General features: G+C 42.2%; 1 protein-coding gene across 1 annotated transcript in view; it reads left to right on the plus strand.

The window, feature by feature from the left end:
- ZNF831 (zinc finger protein 831) overlaps positions 1 to 22,956 on the plus strand; it is a 40,504-nt gene that overhangs the window by 5,111 nt on the left and 12,437 nt on the right. Inside the window, exons 2-3 of the mRNA XM_019548206.1 lie at positions 266 to 417; positions 3,670 to 3,842. Coding sequence (XP_019403751.1) covers positions 266 to 417; positions 3,670 to 3,842 — 325 coding nt within the window. The remainder of the gene's footprint in view (positions 1 to 265; positions 418 to 3,669; positions 3,843 to 22,956) is intronic.

Consider the following 22,956-nt stretch of genomic DNA (forward strand, 5'->3'; position numbering starts at 1 on the left):
TTTAGTAAATATATTTTTAATTTAGTTAGTTATTTTTACAGTACAGTAATTTCAGTTGCCCAGCAGTGCGAGCAACGGTGTGTTTAAAATAGGCATACTTTTTAACATCCGGAAGGAATTTACCAGCATGAGATCATAAATGTGCTGTTAAATTTAGAGCCTATACTATTTAACAGCATTCCATAAAACAGCTGACTTCTATAACTCACTCAGAAATTTTCACAGACCTTGCACCGTACAAGCATAATTTTCTTAATCTTCTCAGCAATCCAGTTCAACAGCTGGCAGTGATGATGCATTAGACAATATCTCCGAGCAAAAGAAGAAAGAAATACTTTGCAGAAGAAGGGAAAAGCTCACAACAAACAAATCCAAGAGGAGCCATAAACGAAAAAAAATGAAAATCAACCAAAAATGGTAAGGAATGTGGTTTTCAGCTTTGTTAGTAACAGGCATAATTTCATTGGTACAGTTCAGAGACCAAAAGAGCATCCCTAAAATGCAGCTTAGCCCATGTGCAGGGGAGCTGGACCCACTTCAACAGGTAACACCTATGAAACCAAAAATAATGAGAAAATCACGTGGAGCTGGTTGCTGCAGTAATGCAGTGCTGTGCTCTGGGAAAACTTACTACCATTTTAAATATCATTTATTCCATCAGCACTAAGCAGAGCTTTCTAGGCACATCATAAGTAGGGATCTACTTCATTTGCAGAAAATGCAAAATCCAGGTCTGTCTGCAAAATTAACAAAAACCCCACCAAATAAAAATAAAGTGCTGGCTTCCCCGTGGGAGGGAGCCAACAGTCCTCACTGCTAGGAGAAGAAGGCGAAGCTGGTGGGGTGGCATGAAGAACAATAGACAAGAAAGCTGCTGCCCATTTGTCCCTGCTCCCCCAGCCGGGGTCTCTCCTTCAGTCAGCTCTGAGGGATGGAGCTGCATGGAGGGCAGCCAGCAATCAAGATGGCAGCCACCCTCTTGTCTGTCCTCCCCCTGGGGCCACTCCGCCAATCGGCACTCAGGGGCGGGGCCAGTGTGAAATGACTGGGAATGAGAACTTTAGGCCGTGATCAACCCATGATAATTGGTGACTCCCCCCTTGATTTAGGTAGACCCACTAATCAGAAGGGTGTCACTGAAGAGGGAAGCCTTTTCAGTGGGTGCTCACAGTCCTTTGAAGTTTACATTTTGAAGAGGACACAAAGGAATCAACATTTGCTTTTGCCTGGGGCAACTAAAACATTGGCTCTTTTGTTCTCTCTTGAATTTGAAGTACACCGCAGAGTTACAAAAAACAACACTGTTAATTAGATATGCTAAAAACCTAGAACTCTTGGTTCCAAAATGATACCTTTTATTAGACCAAAATGATAAAAGGTATCATTCAGGAACCAAGAATCTAGTTTTTTGTATGTCTTCATGTCTCAGACCAACACGGCTACCAAGTGCACCCCTGACACTATTAATTAGGTCTTATTTGATATTTTCATGTCACTCCTTTTTTTTGTTTTGATGGATATTGCTCACAAAGCCACTGTATGGTTAAAAACTGTGCTTGTGTACAATATAATTTAGGTCCAGCTGCACTGAGCCCAATCCATTGCTGTCACAAATGAAGGAAAATCCCTCATCGGGGTCAAGAAAAGAGCTACATAGCCATGTCTAAAAGAGATGCTTACTGTGCAGTAATCATAAGCTACTGCACAGTCAGCATCATGAAACACCTGTTCATAGGCATGACTGGGCAGTGTCTCCAATTACTGTGCAGTCATTTAGTGCTTGTTTATACAGGTACTAAAAGACTGCTCAGCAATGATCGCACACTCAGCATCTTGTATAGATGTGGCGTATGTTGTCTTAAAAGAGCAGCATTTATTACCAGAGTAAGGAAGGCCTGTTTGCTTTTTTTGAGTCAGATTTAGTCCCAGTGTATGTGGGCACAGCTCCAGAGTCTTCAGGGGAGTTATGTCTATTTATATTAGGGGTTAAATTTGTTCCTGGAGGGACCAGAATCTCCAGGATAAACTGGAAAAAAGCAGTGTTCAAGACAGAGAGCCCCATTCAAATACAATGCTACTACAGCATCAGTAAAGGGACGAGCCAGGGTAAGTGAGGGTAGGTTCGTGTAACTTAAACTGGGGAGGATAGGAAGCAAGAACAGCAACCAACTGAAGCATGTAAAAAGGGGTACAACCACAGCTACAAAGATCTGCCCAAGAGCCCTTATTTGAGGGAAACCAGTCAGATGATAAACTGTTGAGCCCAGAGCTACCAATTTGATTTTTCTCTCAAAAATCTAACCTGGATTATTATTGGGCATGCCCGCATCCTGGCCAAATCATTGCTAATATAAATGCACCTATGGGCTCAATCTTGTGCTGTGTTTGTGCAGTCATGCAAAAACCCACTGAAATTAAATCATTGGGTCCTGTGCCTAGGGACAAGTCTCCAGCACAAAGTGAGGTTAGGGCCTCAGTTCTCACCTCTGTCATCCTGAAGCTGGAAAAAGACATACTGACTTTAAGAGGAATTTGAATGTGTAGGATCAGGCCCTTGGAGGTGGAATTACCCGCTCTGTAGGTAGAAGTTCTTTCCCTGGCACCCTCCCGTCCATTTTCAGAAACTCACATGATTTTTTTTCAGTTCCTGTTTATCAGGCAGTTTTCTCTTTCAGAGGAAATGAATTAGTGATGCAAAGGTTCTCCACAGCACTGTAAATTGTCACGCATGATTTTTTTTCTGATAGGACAGACACACTTCATGACAAACTGTAAGATGCTAAGAAAAGCAACAGAATCATGGTACCTCACTTACATAAAAAGCACAAGGGCTCCCTTCTGATAAATTGAAAAGGAAAGCACAAATTTAAGGCCAAACTGAACATAAATATAAAACTGATTCCATTTTCATAAATTGAAGTTTCAAACTTATGTGATGAAAAATGAATGTGTGGGTCTCTGTGTCCTCACAGCTGTGAACTAGCAGGAACATAGAGCCCAGAAAGGATGTTGTGGGGTTCTCTCTCTCGCTCTCTCTTTTTAATTAATCTTTTCTATTGTTTCATTGTGTAGTTATTTTGGTCTGTGTCGAATGTATTATATGGACAAACAAGCCATTTAAAAAAAAGACTACAAATGCTGTTGACTATAATGGCCGAATCCTCTACCCCCAACTCAGCCAACAGGAATTCTGTGTCCTGCTGTAGCTCTGCAGAGCTGGACCTTAAGTCAACAGAAGAGACTGGACTGTTTGGGATGCCCACTTAAATCACACATGGACATGAGGGAGGGTATTTTAACCCCACAATTTTAAATAAGACTTAATTGTTAAGAAAGTAAAACAAGAGCAGAGGGGAAAAAATGAAATGAATGAGTCAAAATGTTTTTAAGAGAGACAAACTTGTATCTACGGCTATCTTTTTGTGGATGGTCATACTGTTGTGCAGATCATACTGGCTTTGAAAAGGAAGTAAGAGGTACATCTGAAGCTAGCATTTGCAGGACAACTGCTGACAGATTCAAACAACAATAAGGTTGTGTCACAAATGACCAACAGCTCAGAAATGTGAAGTCAAAGATAGACCTGGCTCAACAGAGATTTATGTGCAATTTAAATGATTTTTTTTTCACGTAAAACTACATTTTTGAGCAATATTATTTACAATGCAGGTACAAAGGCAGCCAAAGGCATGAATATGTTCAACTGAAGCCTAGCAGGCTAAGCAAGGAACACCGGCTTCCAAACAGGTCACTGGACCCTGTGAAAATGGACCACCTGGCACGAACATATGCTAGCTTCAGTCAGTCTGAGACACACCTGTCTCCTGCATCACACTTCCAAGGTAAGGTTATTTTGTGTATCCTGCAATATTCTTTGATGAATTTTTAATGTTAACTGACTTATCTGATACAAGTTTCAATGGGCCTGCAAAGAAACTTCCCCTTGTACTATGTTCTTGGAACAATTAAAGCAAACTGTGGTTTTCAAACTGAATGCATATAACAATTTGCAAATATCTGTCTATCTGTCTATCTATCTATCTATCTGATACATGTATCTTCTGGGTACCCATCTTACCTTGAATATCTGGCTTCAAGCATCTCCCTTATTTTCTGGACAGGCAGAGAAAGGAATCTCTCATTAATGACTTTCCTTTTGTGTGGACAATTAATAATTATGCATGGCTACATTTCATGATATTTAATATTAAACACTGTAGGTTTAGTTGTGTGGACATTTCACTTCAGCCTATGGACATTTTATGCTATCAGCTGCCAAAATATACTACAAGAATAACCTTCTATTTTTCTGCCTCATCTTTCACTCACTTTTGTCTGGATATTTGGGCCTATTTTGTATGGAGAAGCAGGGAGTTGAGATTTCAATGTTGGATATCACAACTTTTAAGTTATGATTTGACCCTTTTCTTACGTTGGGCTTTGTTTCTGAGAAGTGATGTGCATTCTTCACTCCTATTTGCCTTGGTGAAAGCTGAGGCTGCCTAGCCTTGAGGTAATTATGCTTGTAGATTGTCACTGCATAGGCAAGGACCATATTTTCAGTTTATATCAGGGTGGGCAATTTTTTAGGCCTGAGGGCCACTTAGGGAGTTTTGATGAGCTGTTACGAGCCAGGTGAGCAGCACGCTCCTCCTCCCATGCCCCGCCACATTGGGTCAACACCTTTCCCCCTAGCACTGCTCATGAAAACTCCTTAGTTTTGCTCTGCACTTGGCTGAGCAGGGAGCAGCATCAGGGAGCAGCACCCAGGAGTGGGCTGGCTGGGTGGTGCCGGGGCTGGGATCTTGGGGCTATGAGAGTGTGGAGTTGGGGCCCAGGGTAGAGCTGTGATCTGCTCCCTGCATGGCCCTATGATGGGCACTGGTTCCATGGGTAGGGGCATGCAAGTTGCAGATAGTAGCTGTACCCCAGGTCCCAGCCCCACACTGTCACCACCCCATCTCCTTGGAGACTGACTGGAACCTGCCCAGGCAGGCTGCATGGCCAGGAGGATGGGATGGGCCATGAAGGGAGCTGCACCTAGGAGCAGGATGGGTGAGAGGGGCTGGGATCTTGGGTTTCTAACCATTCAGACAGCAAGACATTTGAATGACTTTTTTTGTCTCTGGAAATTGCTTCAATTTGATGAGAGATTCACAAAATTGAATCCAGTCCTAACTGCTTGGCATTACATGGCTGCCGGAGTTGCCACTTGCCTGCAGGCTAGATTCATCCACTTGGCACCCAGTCAGTTGGTAGGGTGGATCTGGCTTGCGGGCCGTATTTTCCCCACACTTGGTTTATGAGCTGATCAAGTTACATAAAAAAAATACCTTTTGTTTTCCAAGACATTGCTTGTTTAATGTCATTTCTCTTTCTGACCTGATTTAGGGCTCATTTACATTGCCCGAGGCTGAGCTGGGATAGACAGCATCTGGAGACAGAGTCTAATTCTTCTCTCTGCTTTTAAACAATTGCTGAAATATGTGCAGATGAGATTGGAATCATGCTGATTGTGTTGTGCATGGACATAAGGGCTTTTGAATGATGAGAAAGCTTTCCAGGAAAGATATTCCTACAACTCAAATTCATCGCTGGTACACTTACTCCTCTTTTGTTGCCACATTGACATTATTTATTACCGTATCTTCTCACATACAGTGCAACCCCAATTATATTATGTACCTTGTTTCTGGAGGGCAAAACGTAGAAAAATATTTTTTTTCCAGAGTCATGGTCATCTGTGTGTCATACAGTAAGTCCTCCTGGGAATTGGGCGTCCAAGAAATACGGCACCAGGAAGTTCCTGGTATCAGCTGCCTGATCTAGACTGTCTCCTAGTCCACTTCCTAGACACGCTGTGTTCCCAGAATGACTTAGTCTGTGTCACACAAGGTTAGGCCGCAGATCCTTGCAAAGGCAATAGCAAGATTGTTAGTTCTTTTTTGTAAGTAGTTATTTATATAAGTATGTACAGTTCCTGTACATAAAGTCTTGTTTCCACATCACAAGCATCATCAAGATGCTACCAGCAGCTCACTTGGTGTGTCAGGTAGAAGCTACAGTGCTCAGCCCATAATTATGGCTGAGACAAGGTTAAAATGTGACTCTGCAGGCTTGCTTCTTTTCCAGTGGAAAAAAAAATGGCTTCCTTGCTTAAAACATAGCCATTCATTTTGGGGGGCTGATTTTTTGGGGAAAGTGTGTGTTATACATAAGAAAATATGTTATAGTGTTGCAGGGGGGTCAATGTGTAGCAGGTCATTTCCAAAAAGAAATAAGGCATAATGCTTGTGTAGGTTTTAATTCTATCCTTGTCACCACAGTGTCAGTGTTCTCTGCTTCGAAGAGTTTACAATCCAAAAAGTGAAGACATACAAACATCAGAGATTAGAAACAGTGATCCCAGTCACATTTGGCTATGTCTTAGGCTAAATGGACATCAGTTAGATTCTGTGTATTCAGGATGTCAGAAACAAGACTTCAAAAAGGATCTAATTATGATAATGCAAACTTGTGAATGAACTCAGGGTGGGTGTACTAGTACTCTCTTAGTACTCAGCCTTCCCACGGTGCCCAAGGGGAAACTTGCACTTCCTGATTTTAATGATTTGCAGTGATCTGACTGTGGCACAACTTTTTTAGGTTACCGAATTCTGCATTTCAATTGGGTTATGCTGGAGATACTCTTTGGGAAGCTATTACTGTTTTGACATCCAGACAGATACTTCTGAAATATTTCCCTGTTTATGCCCTTTGGGACACACCTGAAAATGGGTGGAAAAGTTGTTGGCATCTGCCAGTCTGCTGTCATCGTCTGCTCTTCTTGTTAAGATCCCTATCACTGACTGAACACCCCCTTGGGCAATCCAAGTTTTCTGAGCTGTGCAGGATTCTGTGGCTTGCTTCTCTATTGGTTATCCCTGTACTATAACTAGAGATCCAGAGACGATCACAGGTTGTCAAAATGTTTGTGCTTATATTTAAAGCTTTCTGCATACTGGTTCCTCATGGTCATCAACATCTCTTGTCTAGTGCTGTTCCTGGCTAATTTTTCTAGGGTTAATTGCATCATTCTTAAATAACTTACTTTAGAACACTCTTAGGTTATATCTGTTAAGTATCAAAAATGCAAGAAGCAAGGATATTTTTGGGGGGTGGGGTATCATTTACTGGACCAACCACATGGTTGGGAGAGATTTTAGATAAACTTTGGGGCACAAAGTGCCCTTCCTCAGGTCGCTGATTTAGATTTAAGCTTCTAGGGACAAAGACCCTATTTTTTTATTTTGTTTGTACACCATTTAGCACAATGGCGCCTGCTGGTTGACTGGGGCTCCCAGTGACTACAGCATTAATGTGGTTAACAGCACAAAACTAGATCATGAGGTGTTTCCCCTCATGATATCTTACTGCTTAAAACTTAGGGCCCGATCCACAGCCCAGTGAAAGCCAATGCAAGTCTTTCTGTCAGCTTTGGATTAGGTACTGCATACACGACTCCTGGATTTTGGCCCATGGAACTGAAATAGGTAAATTCACACCAACCTTATCATAAGAAATTACAATACAAGCTTTTAACAAGTACAAAAATGATTCAGATTGACTTTTTCCATGATTGTGATTTTGGCATGTTCTCAAATTCTAAAAAACAGGGAAAACACACTGTAATACTTTTTGGGCACATCTATGTGCGCATTTAAGCAAGACTAAATTTAATGCTCATTAAGTGAATGTGCATTAAGCAATTTTGGCAGGTGTCTACACATGCAGAGATGTGGCACTAAAATTAGTCCCACGTCCCTGCAGCCCTGCCATGTGCCCCTGTGGCCACTGGGAGGAGCTTCAGCCTCTGGCCATAGGGTGCCAGCATTTGATAGCTATGTTGAAGCCAGAGCCAGCTGGCAGCACATGGCAGCCATCAGGGAAACTCTGATCATTGGCCAGCCCCTTCCCTGCCCAGGAGCTGCGTGTCCAGTGCAGGGGCAGCATACGGCAGCTCCCTCCTTGTCCACCCTGCCTCCCCATGCCAGGGCTGCTTCAGCCACTGCCCCTGCCTCTGCCCCTGCCTGACCCCCTCCTTCTGCACTCCCCACTCTGCCCTGCTGCCCACACACCCCCTGCCCCCTGCCCACCCCCAGCACCACTCTCAGGGCATGCACATGGGTGAAACAGAAAAACAATATTACTCTCACAACACCCACCCCCATCCTCTCTCAACAAACAGAACTCCCTGCCTCCTCCCCTCTCAACCAACAGAACTTCTCCACCATCCTCTCTACCTAACATCAATAAAAAAAAACTCATTTACAAATGGGAAACTATATACAAGGGGAAAACTATTTACAATATTTTGGGCCTTCAAGTCCAGAGTGAGGGGCCGTGGGTGGGAGCCTAAGGGGCAGGGTCCCAGGGGAGGTGCCCAGCACCCTAACCCTGGGATGTTTCCTGGGGATGGGCTCAGGCTGGCCCCCTAGTGGAGGGCAGACCTGGTACCAAATTTAGTGCCAGATAATGTCTACATATGAGTTAATGCACATTAACTAATTGTGCCTAAATTTGAGACCTGTGTTTGCAAGTATTAAATTTAGGCATGATTAGCCTAAGTTAATGCACATTAAGGGTGTGCACATGTAGACATGCACCCATAATGTGCATTAACTTAGGCTAATGAGCATTATGCATCTCGTGTAGATGTGCCCTTTTTCTCTAATATATAATCCTGCTTCAAACAGTTTCATTTCTCAGCTTTTTAAGGAGACCTATCTCCTCCTTAAGGAGACTGTGCAGGAACCCATGCAGATTTGTTTTCCATTTGATGATCACAGCTGAACAGCATTCCTGAATTACTGGACAACTGCATACTGATGTACATCCTTGGTGGGTAGACACCTAGTATATGACTCAGTTATAGTTGCAACTCAGCAGAGTTCAACTCCAGGACTATTTAGAGACAGCACACCTTCTTTACAATAACAAGCCTTCTCAGTTTTAGAACAGAGGAAAAAAACCTATAATGATTTAGGGATAATATAAAACTATCCCTACGATGCTCTGTCCTGGACACACTAGGCAGACTTGAAGAGGCTTAAAAATCTATTAAGATGACTGGAAGAGGGGCAAAATTCTCCAGGTTTTAACAATTAATGTCCCTTATTAAAAAGTGACATTTCTTTAAGTGTACATGCAGAAGAAAACAGGCAGTGATAAAGTATGCAGCACAACATCACTAGTTACAAGGGCTTTTCTGTGTCCTTTTTAAAAGGATCTTGCATGAAGCATTTTTGCAACTTTTATATTAATACTGAAAATAGGAGTGGCTAAAACTACAAAAAAGATTCAAAGGGTCATTTCTGTTCTGACTGGTAAGTAACAACAGGAGATGAGACTCTCCTATGAAACCCCCTTCAGTGCTCCCTGTGTGGAGGTGTGAAGGCCTGGAAAAAACCCAGAAACATTCAGGAAAAAATGTATTTTCCCCAATTTTTTTTCATGAAGAACTGAAAAAAACCTCTTCTGAAATATTTTCTTTTAGAGTGATAAATGAAATACTTTTTAAGACAAGGTTTTCAAATATTGTTTGTTATAGCTGCTCGTAACTGCCTCAAGATGTTTTCCAATAACTATGTATTATGACAATGTTTTATCTAATCTACCGTATTATATAATCTACAGTTCATTACAATTCCTTTGTATGCTAGATATAATACCACTCTCAAATCCAAGATGCAATTCTTTCCCCAGAGGGCACTGCAATCTGCACAGGAGGAGGAAGGAAGTTTCCAGGGCCTTTTTTGCTTGTGTATTTCTGCATTGCTTGCAGCCTTCCTTCCTCTGATGACCTTTGATCTAAAGTTCGGTGGAAATCGAATAATATGTCCTCCTGCTAAGTCCTGACTAGGCCCCTCACCCTGGTCACCTCTCCCCTCAAAGGACTGCTACAGGGAAACAAGAAGCTTATCGCCCTTCTTGGTTGTGTGAAGAAGCTGCTGAAGTCCTGTTATGGGTAGCAAAGCCTCAGAGGAAAAAGAAACCTCAAGATTTTGGTGGTGGAATGGAAGCTGCCTCCTCCTGGACCCTGTGACCCTGAGATCCATAGAAGTACCTAACAAACTGCATCTAGCAACACAAAGGAACTGAAAGTAGACTTCTCATTTATTGAAAGGTAAGAGGTCTCCGAGTTTGGTATATTAAACTATATTTTCAGTTAGTATATTTTCATAATTTATGTAATTCATAATAGTGTTCCTACCAATCTGATGCTTTCTGAGCAAGTCACCCTCTCTCCATACCCAGCACTGTGCCTAGGCTCCTGGTGGCCCTGGGCAAACTTTTAGTATTGGGCCCCCCTTTGCCAGAGATAATAATAATAATAATAATAACTATTTTTGGGCCCATTTTCTGTCCGGGCCCCAGGTGACTGCCCAGTTTGCCCATGCCTGTGTACAGCCCTGCCCATAACTTAGCACTGAGGTGAGGTCTGAGGAAAGGGTGGTTCACAGTTATCTTACTGAGGAGGGCTCCCCTCCATTGATTACTAAATTTTTCATACGCTGTATCTTAGTGTTTATATATGTCACCTAGCTATTAAATTACTTATTTCTTTTTTTTTCCTTCAGCAACATGGTGTGACCATCTTCTAATGTATGGAAGCATTTCAACACTGCAACTGCAAGACATTCTGAAAGAAACCCCTGTGTTTTGCAAATACTGCAACGATGCAATATGTGCACAAAAAATCAACAAAGCACTCTGTTTTGCAGTAATTACTGATGGGTGGACAAATCTACAGGGAAAAGGAATCATAAACTTTGTGATAACAACACCTCAATCAGTTTTTTTTATAAAAGCATTGAAACAGGAGAAAACAGACATAGTGCAAAATATATCAGTAGCAAAATATGTGAAATTCTACAGAAGATTGACAGTCCTGTAGTCAGATTGCTGATTGACAACACAAGTAATATGAAAGCAGCATGGAAGATCATAATGGGCAAACATTCACATATTACTGCAAAAGGATGTGCTTCCCATGGCCTAAACTTGCTTCTAAATGATTTCATGAAGTTGGACAATCTGCAAAAGATCTATAATACAGCAAAAGAAGTTATACAATACATAAAAGCTACTCCTATTATACCTGCAATCTTTAAGAAGAAGGAAGAAAAGAATGAGAAGAATAAAATGGTGACATTTAAACTTTGTAGTAAAGCTAGGTGGGGGGGTGGTGATCTCATTTGAAAGCTCACTAAAAAAACAAAGCAGCTCTTCAAGAAACAGTTATTATTGAAGATATTAAAACAGCCCGAAGCGTAAGGAACACTGTACTTGATAAGAATGTCTTCTGGGTCCAGCTGCACGACTCCCGGAGGTTTCTAAAGCCCCTTTCTTCAGCAATTACTGCATCTGACTCAGACACTGAGTTTTTGTCAGGCATTCCTTACCTAATAGCCCAGATAAAATCAACTCTTTGACAATGTAAGTATAACTCCACTTACAAATATGGAAGAAGGAAAAGTGAAAGACTTCACAGGTGGGATTAATGTTGTTGCCAGCCTATTCACGCTGCTACAAATCTTTTGGATCCACCATTCAAAGGTAGAAACATTTGTAATGAGAGCATTGCTATTGCGTTTGACCGGATAACAAAACAAGCAACACACCTAGGGCTTGATGTTGGCAAGGTACTTGCAAATGTTGCAGAATACAGAACATGGTCAGGTATTTGGGCCAGGAGTGGAATCTGGGATTCTATCAAGTATAGCTCCTGAAAAATGGTGGCAAGGCCTTTGTACGACACACCCTCTGACTCCGCTTGCTTTTTGTCTTCTTCATAGATTTAATAGATTGCATAGATGTTAGGGCTGGAAGACACCTCACGAGATCATCAGGATCCAGGCCCCTGCCCACAGGGCAGGAAGTCAGTTGGGGTCAGATCTCAGGGAAGTCTATTCCAGACTCTGGAGACTCAAACAGTAAAGAAGTTTTTCCTTATGTCCAGTCTAAAATGGTCTTCCAGCAATTTGTGACAATTAAACTTTGTCTTCCCTTGGGGTGCCCTCATGAACAGATGTTCTCCCAGTTCCTGATGCACACCCCTGACATACTTATAGGCTGCCACCAAGTCACCCACTTCAGATTCCTCCATCTTCTGCAGCATGCGAGAGAAACTGGTCGATAACTGGAAATATACACACCAAATCAAGGAATAAACTAACCTCTGAAAGAGTAGAGACACTTGTTTCAATACATGAAAATCTTTAGTTTTCTGAAGTCCATGATGATAAAAATGAAGGTTCAGATTCAGAATCAGAAAATATTGATATTTCAGAAACTGAGTCTGACTGATTAGTCAAAGAAACTGGCGATGCTAATATTTTCAAGGCTATATTTGATTGTTTAAATAACATACTGGTTTCATGTGCTGAATTTTGGCTCCAGCATTAAAGGGATATTTTTTTCTGAGCTCTTTTTCTAAAAATATTAGTTTCTTTTGTTTTTGAAGAGTGCTGTCTGTATGGAGGACACTTTCTAATTCCAGGTAATAAAAACTTCCTTTTGTTTATTACAATGTTGATGGTTTCTATTTTCAACTTTTATTTTTTTCCTAGTTCTCAAGAACTGGCAAAAACTAAGATATGCATAAGTACCTTACAGTGCAGCAGCTTGTAGCTCCATCTGTAACAGTAATTACAAATAATTATTGTAAATGCCTTACTTTTATTCAAATAATAATAAGGCATTTATATTTTTACATTTCATAAATATACCAAGCATTACAATTTTATGTGCAATTAAGTTATACATGATATATTTTATGTTCTTAAAGTAGTAAAGTAAATGTAGATTGATAAGACAATAAATATCATATATATCAAATTTTCCCCAAATTTCCATTTTTTTCTGGAAAAAACACATTTTTTTCCATGGCTTCAAAATTTCCAGAAATTTTACATCTCTATCCCCAGCACTCCCAGGCCACCTAGTAAAGCATATCACCTAGTAAAGAATGACTTTGAAATGAGTCAGAGGTCACTGTGGTGTATCATACCCTATATATAGAAACTTCCAATGTTCACTCTATCTGCACTTTGTAGGAACAAGTTTCTTCCCCCCTCTTATTATAATGCAGTCTTTTCTCAATATTTTTGTTACAGAGTCATAGAGAAATAGGGGTGGAAGGGACCTCCAGAGGCAATTTAGCCCCCCTCCCACAGGCAACTGGTATGAGGGGGCAATTTAGCCCCCCTCCCATAGGCAACTGGTATGAGGGCACGTGCCCCCCCTGCCCCAACAGGGCTGTTCCCCGCTACTGCCAGCTTCTGTGGGTACTCAACAGCCCCGTCCCTGCCACCAGTGCTGCTGGCGGCTTCTGCAGGTGGCCCCCCAGACTCAGGAGGCACCAGAAAAAAGGGGGTGGGGAGGGAGGAAGGCAGGAGCAACCAGCAAAGTCCAGAAGCATGGGAAATACCCATGGTAGAAAATAGGCATAGCACACCTAGACCATCCCTGACCAGTGGCTGTCCAGCCTCTTCTTGAACATCTCCAGTGATAAAGAGTCCATAACATCCCTAGACAGTCTATTCCACTGCCTCACTAGTCTCACAGTGAAGAAGTTTGTCCAGATATCCAGTCTAAATTTACTCTGCTGCAACCACAAGTCCCTGGTGTGCATCCTCTCTGCACCAAGAGAGAAAAGGTGCTTTACCTCTTCTTTATGGCAGCCCTTCAAGGATTTGAAGATTGCTATCATGTGTCTTAAGCACCCTTTCTGAAAGCTGACATGCCTTGCTCCTTTAGCTTCTCCTCATATGACTTACCTTCCAAGCCTTTGATCATCTTTATTGCCCACCTCTGAACCCTCTCTAACTTCTCCTTGTTCTTTTTAAAATGTAGAGCCCAGAACCGCACACAATACTCCAGATGAGGTCTAACCAGTGCCGAGTACAGACACACTATCACCTCTCATGTCTTGCACCTAATGCTTCTATTGATGCAGCTCAAAACCACATTTGCCTTTTGTGCATCTGTATCACACTGCAGACTCATCTTGAGTGTGTGGTCTCCCAAGACTCCCAAGTTTCTTTCTCTAGAGCTGCCATCCAGCCAGGTGGCCCCCCCATCTTATATTTGTGTTTTTGATTAGTCCTGTCAAGGTATAGCACCCTGCACTTGTCTGCATGAACTTCATCCTGTTAGCTCTAGCCCAACTTTCCAATCTGTTGAGATCCTTTTGAATTGTGCTCACATCTGACAATGTGTTCACAATCCTTCCCAGTTTTGTGTTGTCTGCAAACTCCCTGGAGAAGCTCTCTATGCCAGCCTCCAAATCATTAATAAACATGTTGAACAGCGCTGGGCCCAGGACAGACTCCTGTAGGATTCTACTCTAAACCTCCTGCCATTCTGACATGGACCTTTACTTATGGCTATTAAGCCAGTTATTTATCTCCCTTGTAGTAGTTTTATCCATCCCACATTTCTCCAATTCGTTTATGACAAGGTCATGTGGGACTCTGTCAAAAGCCTTACTGAAGTCCAGTTAAACTATATCCACAGCATTCCCTTCATCCACCCAAGGAGTTACTTTGTCAAAGAAGATCAGCCTTTCCTCCTTCAGATGGCCTTCCTTAGGATCTGTTCCAGGAACTTTCTAGCTATTGAGGTGAGGCCAACCAGGTCCTCCTTCTTGCCTTTTTTAAAGAGTGGCCCTTTTCCAGTCTTCTGGTACCTAGCCCATCTAACATTACTTCATGAAGATCATTGCCAAGGGCTCTGATATCTCCTCTGCCAGTTTCTTCAGGACGTGGGGATGAAACTTATCCAGCTCTGATGACAGCACCATCTTAGCCATGCTTTCACTTCCAGGATAAGATGGTCTCTGCCTGGGCCTCTGCCTTCCATGGGAAGGATCCATGGGAAGGATCGATGAGAACACAACTTGTTCTCCAGGCTCCTTAATCCTCCTGCCAAGAGTCTCATAATCACCTCTGATCTGGTCAGTCATTCCTGGTATTGCTGATGCCTACGTGGACAAGCAGGAAGGGGTAGTAGTGTAAAGCATGGATGAGCTTTGGCAGACTCTGTGATGTCCTGAATTTGGGCTCCAGACAGGCATCACAGGTGGGCTCCTGCGCTCCCAAATCTGGATGACAAATTGGTGTCTCTGTCCCTCAATGAAGGGAGTCACCAACCACCACCACTTCTCTCTTCCTTCTTGATGCAGCGGCCCTGGGGCTTCTGTCCTTGGGATCTTGCACTTGCTGCTCTCTAGGTTACTGCCTCCTCTGACTCATGCCTGTAGATATCCTCTCCTCTGCCTCTTCCTCAGCAGTTCCACCATTGTTCTCCTTTTGTTTATTTTTGAAAAAACAGTAAAATAAAAGCCTCCTTAAACTATATGCCCAACAGGAATGAGAAAGATTACATCCAGACAGCACAGAAAGAAAAGCAAAACCTGAAATCATGCACATTTCTTTTCAATTGAATGTCAGCTGCCAATTTTATCTCAATTATATGTCAGCAGCCAATATCAATAGTACACAGTTATGAATGTGGTCCTTTGCCTTGGGTGTCTGGCTAACTTCAAAGACTTTCAATTGCAACTTCCTTTTAATCTGCTTGATTTATGAAGAAAGATAAAAAAGGACCGGGGTGAAATCTTAGCCCCACTAAAGTCAGTGACAAAACTCCCATGGATTTCACTGGGGCCTGGTTTTCAATCCAAATAGTTATGGATTGGGTAAACAGAACTAAAGGGCGCATCCAAAACCCCTGACCAGACATCCATTGACTTCAAAGGGATTTAGTCACTAGGGTGACAACTGCTGAGAAGACTCTAACTTAATATTATTCTACCTTGGGAATGCAGACAAACACTCAGTGTTTCACAAGAGACTCATGTCACCTAGTATTCCCAGCCTGTGAAGGTTTGTCAAAATTCAGGCCTGGATTCTTATGTATCAGAATAGAAATATCCACAAGGACTGATATTAAAGAAGTGCCACTTGAAGTTCCATACTTGAAGCGGAGATGGGCTTTTGACATAAAGCAGTGACTTAATTCTCTTTTTAACTTATATTTCCCCCTAAGATTGCTTGAATGAAAAATAACTTTTTGTACACCTACAGATGAACTTCCTGAATCATTATGTCTTGTCCTGGCCAGGGAAATATCTAATATCTCTTTAAGAATCTGTTTACTTTAATATGGAACCACAAACATTAAGTTGCTGTAATAACAGTAATTTCCTGGCGTCACTGTATGCCAAAGTTTAAGCTGTTTGGAGGCCATGCATGTATACTTTCCTATTTTAATACATTTAGATTTATTCTAAATTTAGTCCCAACTCATATGCTGGATATTTGTAAGTAAAAATGTCCAGAAATCTATTGCCTATGAGTAGCTAATTGTGCACGTAGATAAGATGAACAGTCATTTCTATACTGGAGCCTGAAAAACAATTTTTTTCCAGTAAAAAACACTAGTAAAAGAAAGTGTGTGAAGATTTGGAGGAAGGAATTGTATGAAGTTTTAATGGTTATAAGTTTTGGGTGACTATGGTAGCTGTGTCCTTATCAGAGCACAAAGTATTAACAAAACCTTATAACATGTATTCAGTTATTTTGATTATGCTACGGAGTGGGTATGTCCACATGTGCATTTATACAAGCTTAAATTTACTGCACAGTAAGTTACTGCACAGTAAGCAGGAATTGGCCAGTGTCTTTTTATATATATATATATATATATATATATATATATATATATCCCTGTATTCCAAGCCAAATTAGCCAAAACAAATTCCAAATCTGAGAGTCAGTCCAGAACCATAAGTGCCCCTACTACTGGCAAATATCTTCTACCCCCATCTTGGGCTTCAGATGGTTCTGAAACCTTTGTTTCTACACATGCAGGCAATAAAGCCCATTAAAGCTGTGTTTGGACTGACTCAGGACTAAAGTCGCTAGCAGCTAGCTGCTCCACCGGTGGATCAGGGCAGGGGGCTGGGACCTACCCTACCCTACCTAGCTCTTTCCAAGCCCCGTGCCTCAATCATGTGATTGAGCCATGGGGCTGGGACCTAACCCTGGCTGGGACAGTTCCCAGCCAGCCCTGGGCTGTGCAGCAAAGTCTGTATGTACAGCCCAGATCTGGCTGGGGACTGATCAAAACAGGACAGTCCCCAGCGACTTCCAGGCTGCACTGCTTCCTTCATAGCCTGGGGCTGGCTAGGAACTGTCCTGGTCAGGTGCAGGTCCCAGCCAGCTCCAGGATGGGCAGGGAATTGTCCCTATGCAGGGAGCTCCTATCCCCTGCTCCACAATCACAATTGCTCCCAGCCTGTTCCCAACTCCACGACTGCAGGTGGTGGTGGGGGGGGCTGGAAGCTCTTTGCTGCTGGGGCAGGGGGACATTGTTCTCACCTGGGCATGCAGGGTGGGAGCTAGGGAGCTTGTTCCCTCCCCAGCTCCATGAGTGTGGAGCTGGGGAGAGAACAGGCTCCCCAACCCATTCCTCCCCCAGCTCCATGTGCATGGAGATGGGCAGGGAACACTCACTGTTTGGCCCCTGCCAGCAGGGAGCTCTCAGTGCCAGCTCCGTGGCCATGGGGCTCGGGCTGGGAGACACTTATCTTCCATCAGTGGTTCTGCAACTTTAGGGCTGCTGCGGGGAGATACTTATCTCCTAGCCCAAGCCCCATGACTGTTGAGCTCAGGCTGGGAGATAAGGGTCTCCCAGTCCCCCACTTCTCAATCACAATGGCAAAGCAGGGCTGGGAGCTGAGGATCTCTCAGGCCCTGCTCCCCAATTGCAATCTGAGAGCAGAGGCTTGGAGCTCCCTGCTGTTGGGGAAGGGGGACATAGTTCCTATACAGGTTTCTGTGGCAGAGCCTGCCTCAGAAGCAGGCAGTTTCTGGGGTCAGGGAGGAACCTCCTGCCCCTGGTGGATAGCTGAATGGGAGCAGATTTTGCTCCCGGTCAGGCATCTACACGAGGGTTACAGTGCCGTTACTAATGCCGAGTAAATTTGCTACTTGCATTTGCAGGTAGCAAATTTCCTTGGATTAGGGAAGTTTACTGTGAAGTAAGCATGTGCATATGTAGCTGCTCATGCTTGCTTAGCAGTAAAATATGCTCATGCAAAGTTAAGTGTCTCGTGTAGACGCCGCCATTGAGTCATAGAACTGTTACATAGGGTGGCAAAAGCACAAAAAAGTCTGTAATATAATCCTCTGAAATGTATCCCCTATGATTTCTGAAACTAAGTAATTTAGGTGATAGTTTTAATAATTAATTAGCTGAATTTAATTAATGATAGGTCCTCTACAAAACTTAAATAGTAATTCAGTTTCTTGATACCTTGTTAGGAACATAAGGAATCAGAAATTAAGCTGCATCTAGGATGGATCCCATCCAGTTCAATGGTAATCAGAAATTTAATTTTACTTCTTATCTGAAAGCAGAGCCTTTGGGAGCTCAATATTCTGGTTCAATACTTCAGTATTGACTCAGAAAGAAAAGTGCTCTCAAATCAACAGCTGCCCCTGCTTGTAATATCTAGGTTGAATTAACTGCAAGTAAAGTTGTTTATACTCTCTCTATATACGTGTGTGTGAGGGGAAGAGAAAGAGAAACTGTACAACTCAAATATGGTAGAAAAATCATGGATTGTGTTAAACACATAAGACAAACAATAATGTCCATTTTTCTGACACGTTAGCACTTTCTTAGTTTACTTAATGTTCTGCACCAGCATATTTTGCAATGCAAAGTATTTTTAACTTTTTTTGCTGTCCTGCCAAAAAAATTATGTACTTCTACTGCAGAATTCATTAACCTTATGGCCCTTTTTAAATAAAAGCATGGAGTGAAGGAGTAAGCACAGAGTAAGCTCTGTTTTGGTTTAATTGCCAAATGTATATAAATTAGCTTACTCTAGAAATTTGCTAGCACTTTGCTGAATTTCACAGGTGATCTGCACTGCAGATTTTGGGAATGGCTTCTCACCAGGCAGTTGCATTTATATGCACAGAGGGAATTATAGCAAAGACAGACATTCTTTCTGTAAATAACCAAGTCTCCACGTGTGGTCAAACTGTCCCCAATTGCTTTTTCTTATTTTACATTGGTGACTCATGTGGCGTTTGTAATCCACTAAACCCTCAGATCCTTCTCAGAAGTGCTACTGCCAACCCAGTAGCACTTCACCCTATTATGTACTCATGCATTTGCTTTTTCTTCCCTAAATGTAACATTTGTCTTCATTGTATTTTACATTGTTATCTGTAGCCCAGTTCTCATATTTATCAGATTCATGTTTGTAACCTGTCCCCCCACCATAACAGCACTACTGTTCTTTACCCTATTTATTTTCATCCAGATACATGTAACAGCTCTATTGCCTTCTCTCTTTGGATTTCAGAATAAACATATACATTTTTGACATGGAGTGTGATGCCCCCTCCTTTTCCTCGTGCACTGGTATATAGGCCTTGAGGATGCTTTGTAGATCTGTCTAGCATTTATTTTCATCCTTTTATGGTTTTCCATCACTTCTCCAGAATGAAGCCCCTCCTCTTGATCCTCAACTCTTAATCTTAATCTTAATTGTGCATTTTCTGGTTGTTTTCTTATTGCCACCTGTTACTGGGCAGATTTTAAAGGCCCATATCTCCACATGTATAACCATACCTAAGAGGTGGCCATGCTGCAGTTGCAGCACAAGAAGCATAGGAGGATTTGTGTCATCTGTGCCTACCCTTTCGCTGGTACTTTGTGCAAGGCTGTGTTTTATGGCATAATCTAGTCTAGTGGGAGCTGACATTTTAGGCACTGTGCCACAAATCAATCCCATACCCTCCTCAGGTGCCTCTCTGATTCCCTTTCACCATCCAATCTGCTGCTCTGCTTTCTGCTCTATCCCTGTGCTCCTTGCCCAATCTGCCACTGTGCTGCCTGTCCTTTCCCCAGTCTCCCACCTGCCACACACAGGCTGACCATGCCACTTGTGGTACCATGCTGCAGGTTGGCCACCCCTGCTCTATACCATCATCTGTGACCTACAAATGTATGTCTCAGGGTAACAGAAAACTAGTGTTGACCATGGTGCTGAAATCAGGGAAGTGTATAGTGTTTGGTACATAAATAATGATATTTATTGAGTTTTTAAATATTATTTTTGTTCTGTGTTTAACTAGCACGCATGAGTAAGTACAAGATTCAGAAACAGATGTGACTGTAGGCATACTCCTATGTACCAGGAAGGGAATATAATCTGAAAATCAGAGAATAGAGACCTTGACTAAGACTAAGACTAAGACTAGTTTCTACCAGGTTTTGAAAATACTTAGCACCTACATTTCCATCTGTCAGGGATCTAAAAGTGTTTTTCAATGACTACATTTACTCCACTGGCTGAATCTTAAGAGGTTGGAAATATCACTCAATTTTCCTGTAGACAAAAATGGAGGTGCAGGGAGATTAAGTTATTTTACTAAAATCAAAAAGTAAATTAGTAGCAGCGGCAGGAACAGAAACCAGATCTTTTCTTGCTTGTCCCTTAATAATAGAGTCATAGGGTTAGAGGGCTATGCTATTCAGCATCTTGAAAACCTCCAGCTTCTCCAGCTCGAGATTCTACAGCTTCTCTAGGCAGCATTTTCCACTTGCCTAGTACTCTGACAGTAAAGACATTGTTTTTCTGAGATTTAATCTAAATCTGCATTGCTGCAGTTTAAACCCAGTGCTTCATATCCTGTATGGTAAGGAAGAACAGTAGTGGGCTGCTTCTTAATGTCATTCCTTCAGGTATGACTGCCAATATGTTGTTCCGCAATCTCGTTTTCTTGAAACTAAATAATCCTAGTTTTCTCTCTCTCTTTGTGTGCCCTGCCTTCCTCCCTAAAATATGAATCCCAGAACTCCACACAATACTTCACCCGAGCAACATCAAGGAGAGCAATACTATCACCTCTTGTGTCTTACATACAATACATCTGTAAATGCAGGACAAAACTGCATTGGCTTTTTTTTTTGGTAACTGTATCACACTGCAGTTTCATATTGAGTTTGTGACCAACCAAAATCCCTGATCCTTCTCAGCAACCCAGCTATCTAGCCAGTTATCTGCCCTTCTATATTTGTGCATTTAGGTTTTCTTTCCCAGGTGTTACACATTACAACTCTGTTGGATTTCATCTTTCTGTCTGGCCTCCATTTATCAAAAACCTTTGGAATCCTACTCCTATTCTCTAAAGTGCTTACTATCCCTTCTGTTTTGTGTTGTCTGCAGATATAATCAGGAATCTGCTCCTTCATCCAAGTAATTAAACAAATGTTAAACAGCATTGGATCCAGAGCAGAACCCTGTAAAAACCCCATTTGAAACCTCCTACTAGTTTGACATTGATCCATTTATAGTGACTCTGGTAGTGATTATTCAGCCAGTTCTGTATCCAGTTCTGTATTCAGCAGTAATTCTAACTTGTTCACATTTTTCCAGTTTACTTGTGAGCATATTGTGTGGGACTGCATCAAAAGCTTTAGTAAAGTTCAAGTATATTATGTCCATTGAATTCCCTTTGTTCACTAAACTAGTTAACCTATCAAAGAAGGGTATCGAGTCAGTTTGACATGATTTATTTTTAACAGATCCATTTTTGCTGTTAATGCTTGCCCCTTTATTTTCCATGCGTTTATAAACTAATTATTTCATCATGTATAATCACAAAGTTATAGAAAGCATTATGCTATTGCTAACTGTAACATTAATAACTACAAAAACTGAAAAAGGCTGAGGAAAAACATTGGCTTGATCTTGTGGGGCCACAGTGTGGCTGAAGTGCATCACTGCCCAACAGCTACTGACTGATTTGTCCCTTTTGTGATCAATTATAGCACAAAGTAGCAACACACAGTGCCAGAAAAACAAAGATACCAAATTACTCTCATTAATAAAAGATTATTTTATTGCCATTTGGGACTGTTTTTATTTTCTGCATATCCTCGCTCTGATGTTTCTCATTTTATCTTCCTTCCTTTAGCTGCTTAGCACCAGTATCCTTGGAGAAATGAGCCAGTAGTTGCAACATACAGAGCCTGAGCTGTGTTCATGGTGACAGATCTTTGCCTGTTCTGCCTGTCACTGCCTTGTGCTTAACTAGACTAGATGTTTCTGATTCTGAAACCTTGTTTGGATACTTCCTGGCCCTTCTCTGACTTGTAAGTTTATGTTTCACTAACATTTCTTCCTTTTTATTTATAGAATCATAGAAAATGAGAGTTGGAAGGGACCTCAGGCGGTAATCTAGTCCACCCCCCTGCTCAAAGCAGGACCATCCCAAACTAGACCATTCCAGCCAGGGCTATGTCAAGCTGGACCTTAAGAACCTCCAAGGATGGAAATTCCACCACCTTTCTAGGTAGCCTGTTCCAGGGCTACACCATTCTTCTAGTGAGCAAGTTTTTCCTAATATCTAACGTAAACTTCCCTTGCCGCAACTTGAGACAATTGCTCCTTGTTCTGTCATCTGCTGCCAGTGAGAACAGTTCAGCTCCATCCTCTTTGGAACTACTCATCAGGTAGTTGAAGGCTGCTATCAACCCCCCCAACTCAGTTTTCTGTTCTGCAGACTAAATAAGCCCAGTTCCTTCAGCCTCTCCTTATATGTCATGTGCTGCAGGCCCCTAACCATTTTTGTTGCCCTCCACTGGACTCTCTCCAACTTGTCTATGTCCCTTCTGTAGGGGGGAGCCCAAAATGTGGCCTCACCAGTGCTGAATAGAGGGGAATAATTACTTCCCTTGACCTGCTGGCAACACTCCTACTAATGCAGCCCAGTAGCCATTAGCCTTCTTGGAGACAAGGGCACACTGCTGGCTCCTATTCAGCTTATTGTCCACTGTAACCCCCAGGTCCTTTTCTGCAGAGCTGCTGCCCAGCCAGCCAGCCCC

Source organism: Crocodylus porosus, unplaced genomic scaffold (assembly GCF_001723895.1).
Source record: "Crocodylus porosus isolate Cpor-Errol unplaced genomic scaffold, CroPor_comp1, whole genome shotgun sequence".
NCBI classification, from domain to species: domain Eukaryota; kingdom Metazoa; phylum Chordata; order Crocodylia; family Crocodylidae; genus Crocodylus; species Crocodylus porosus.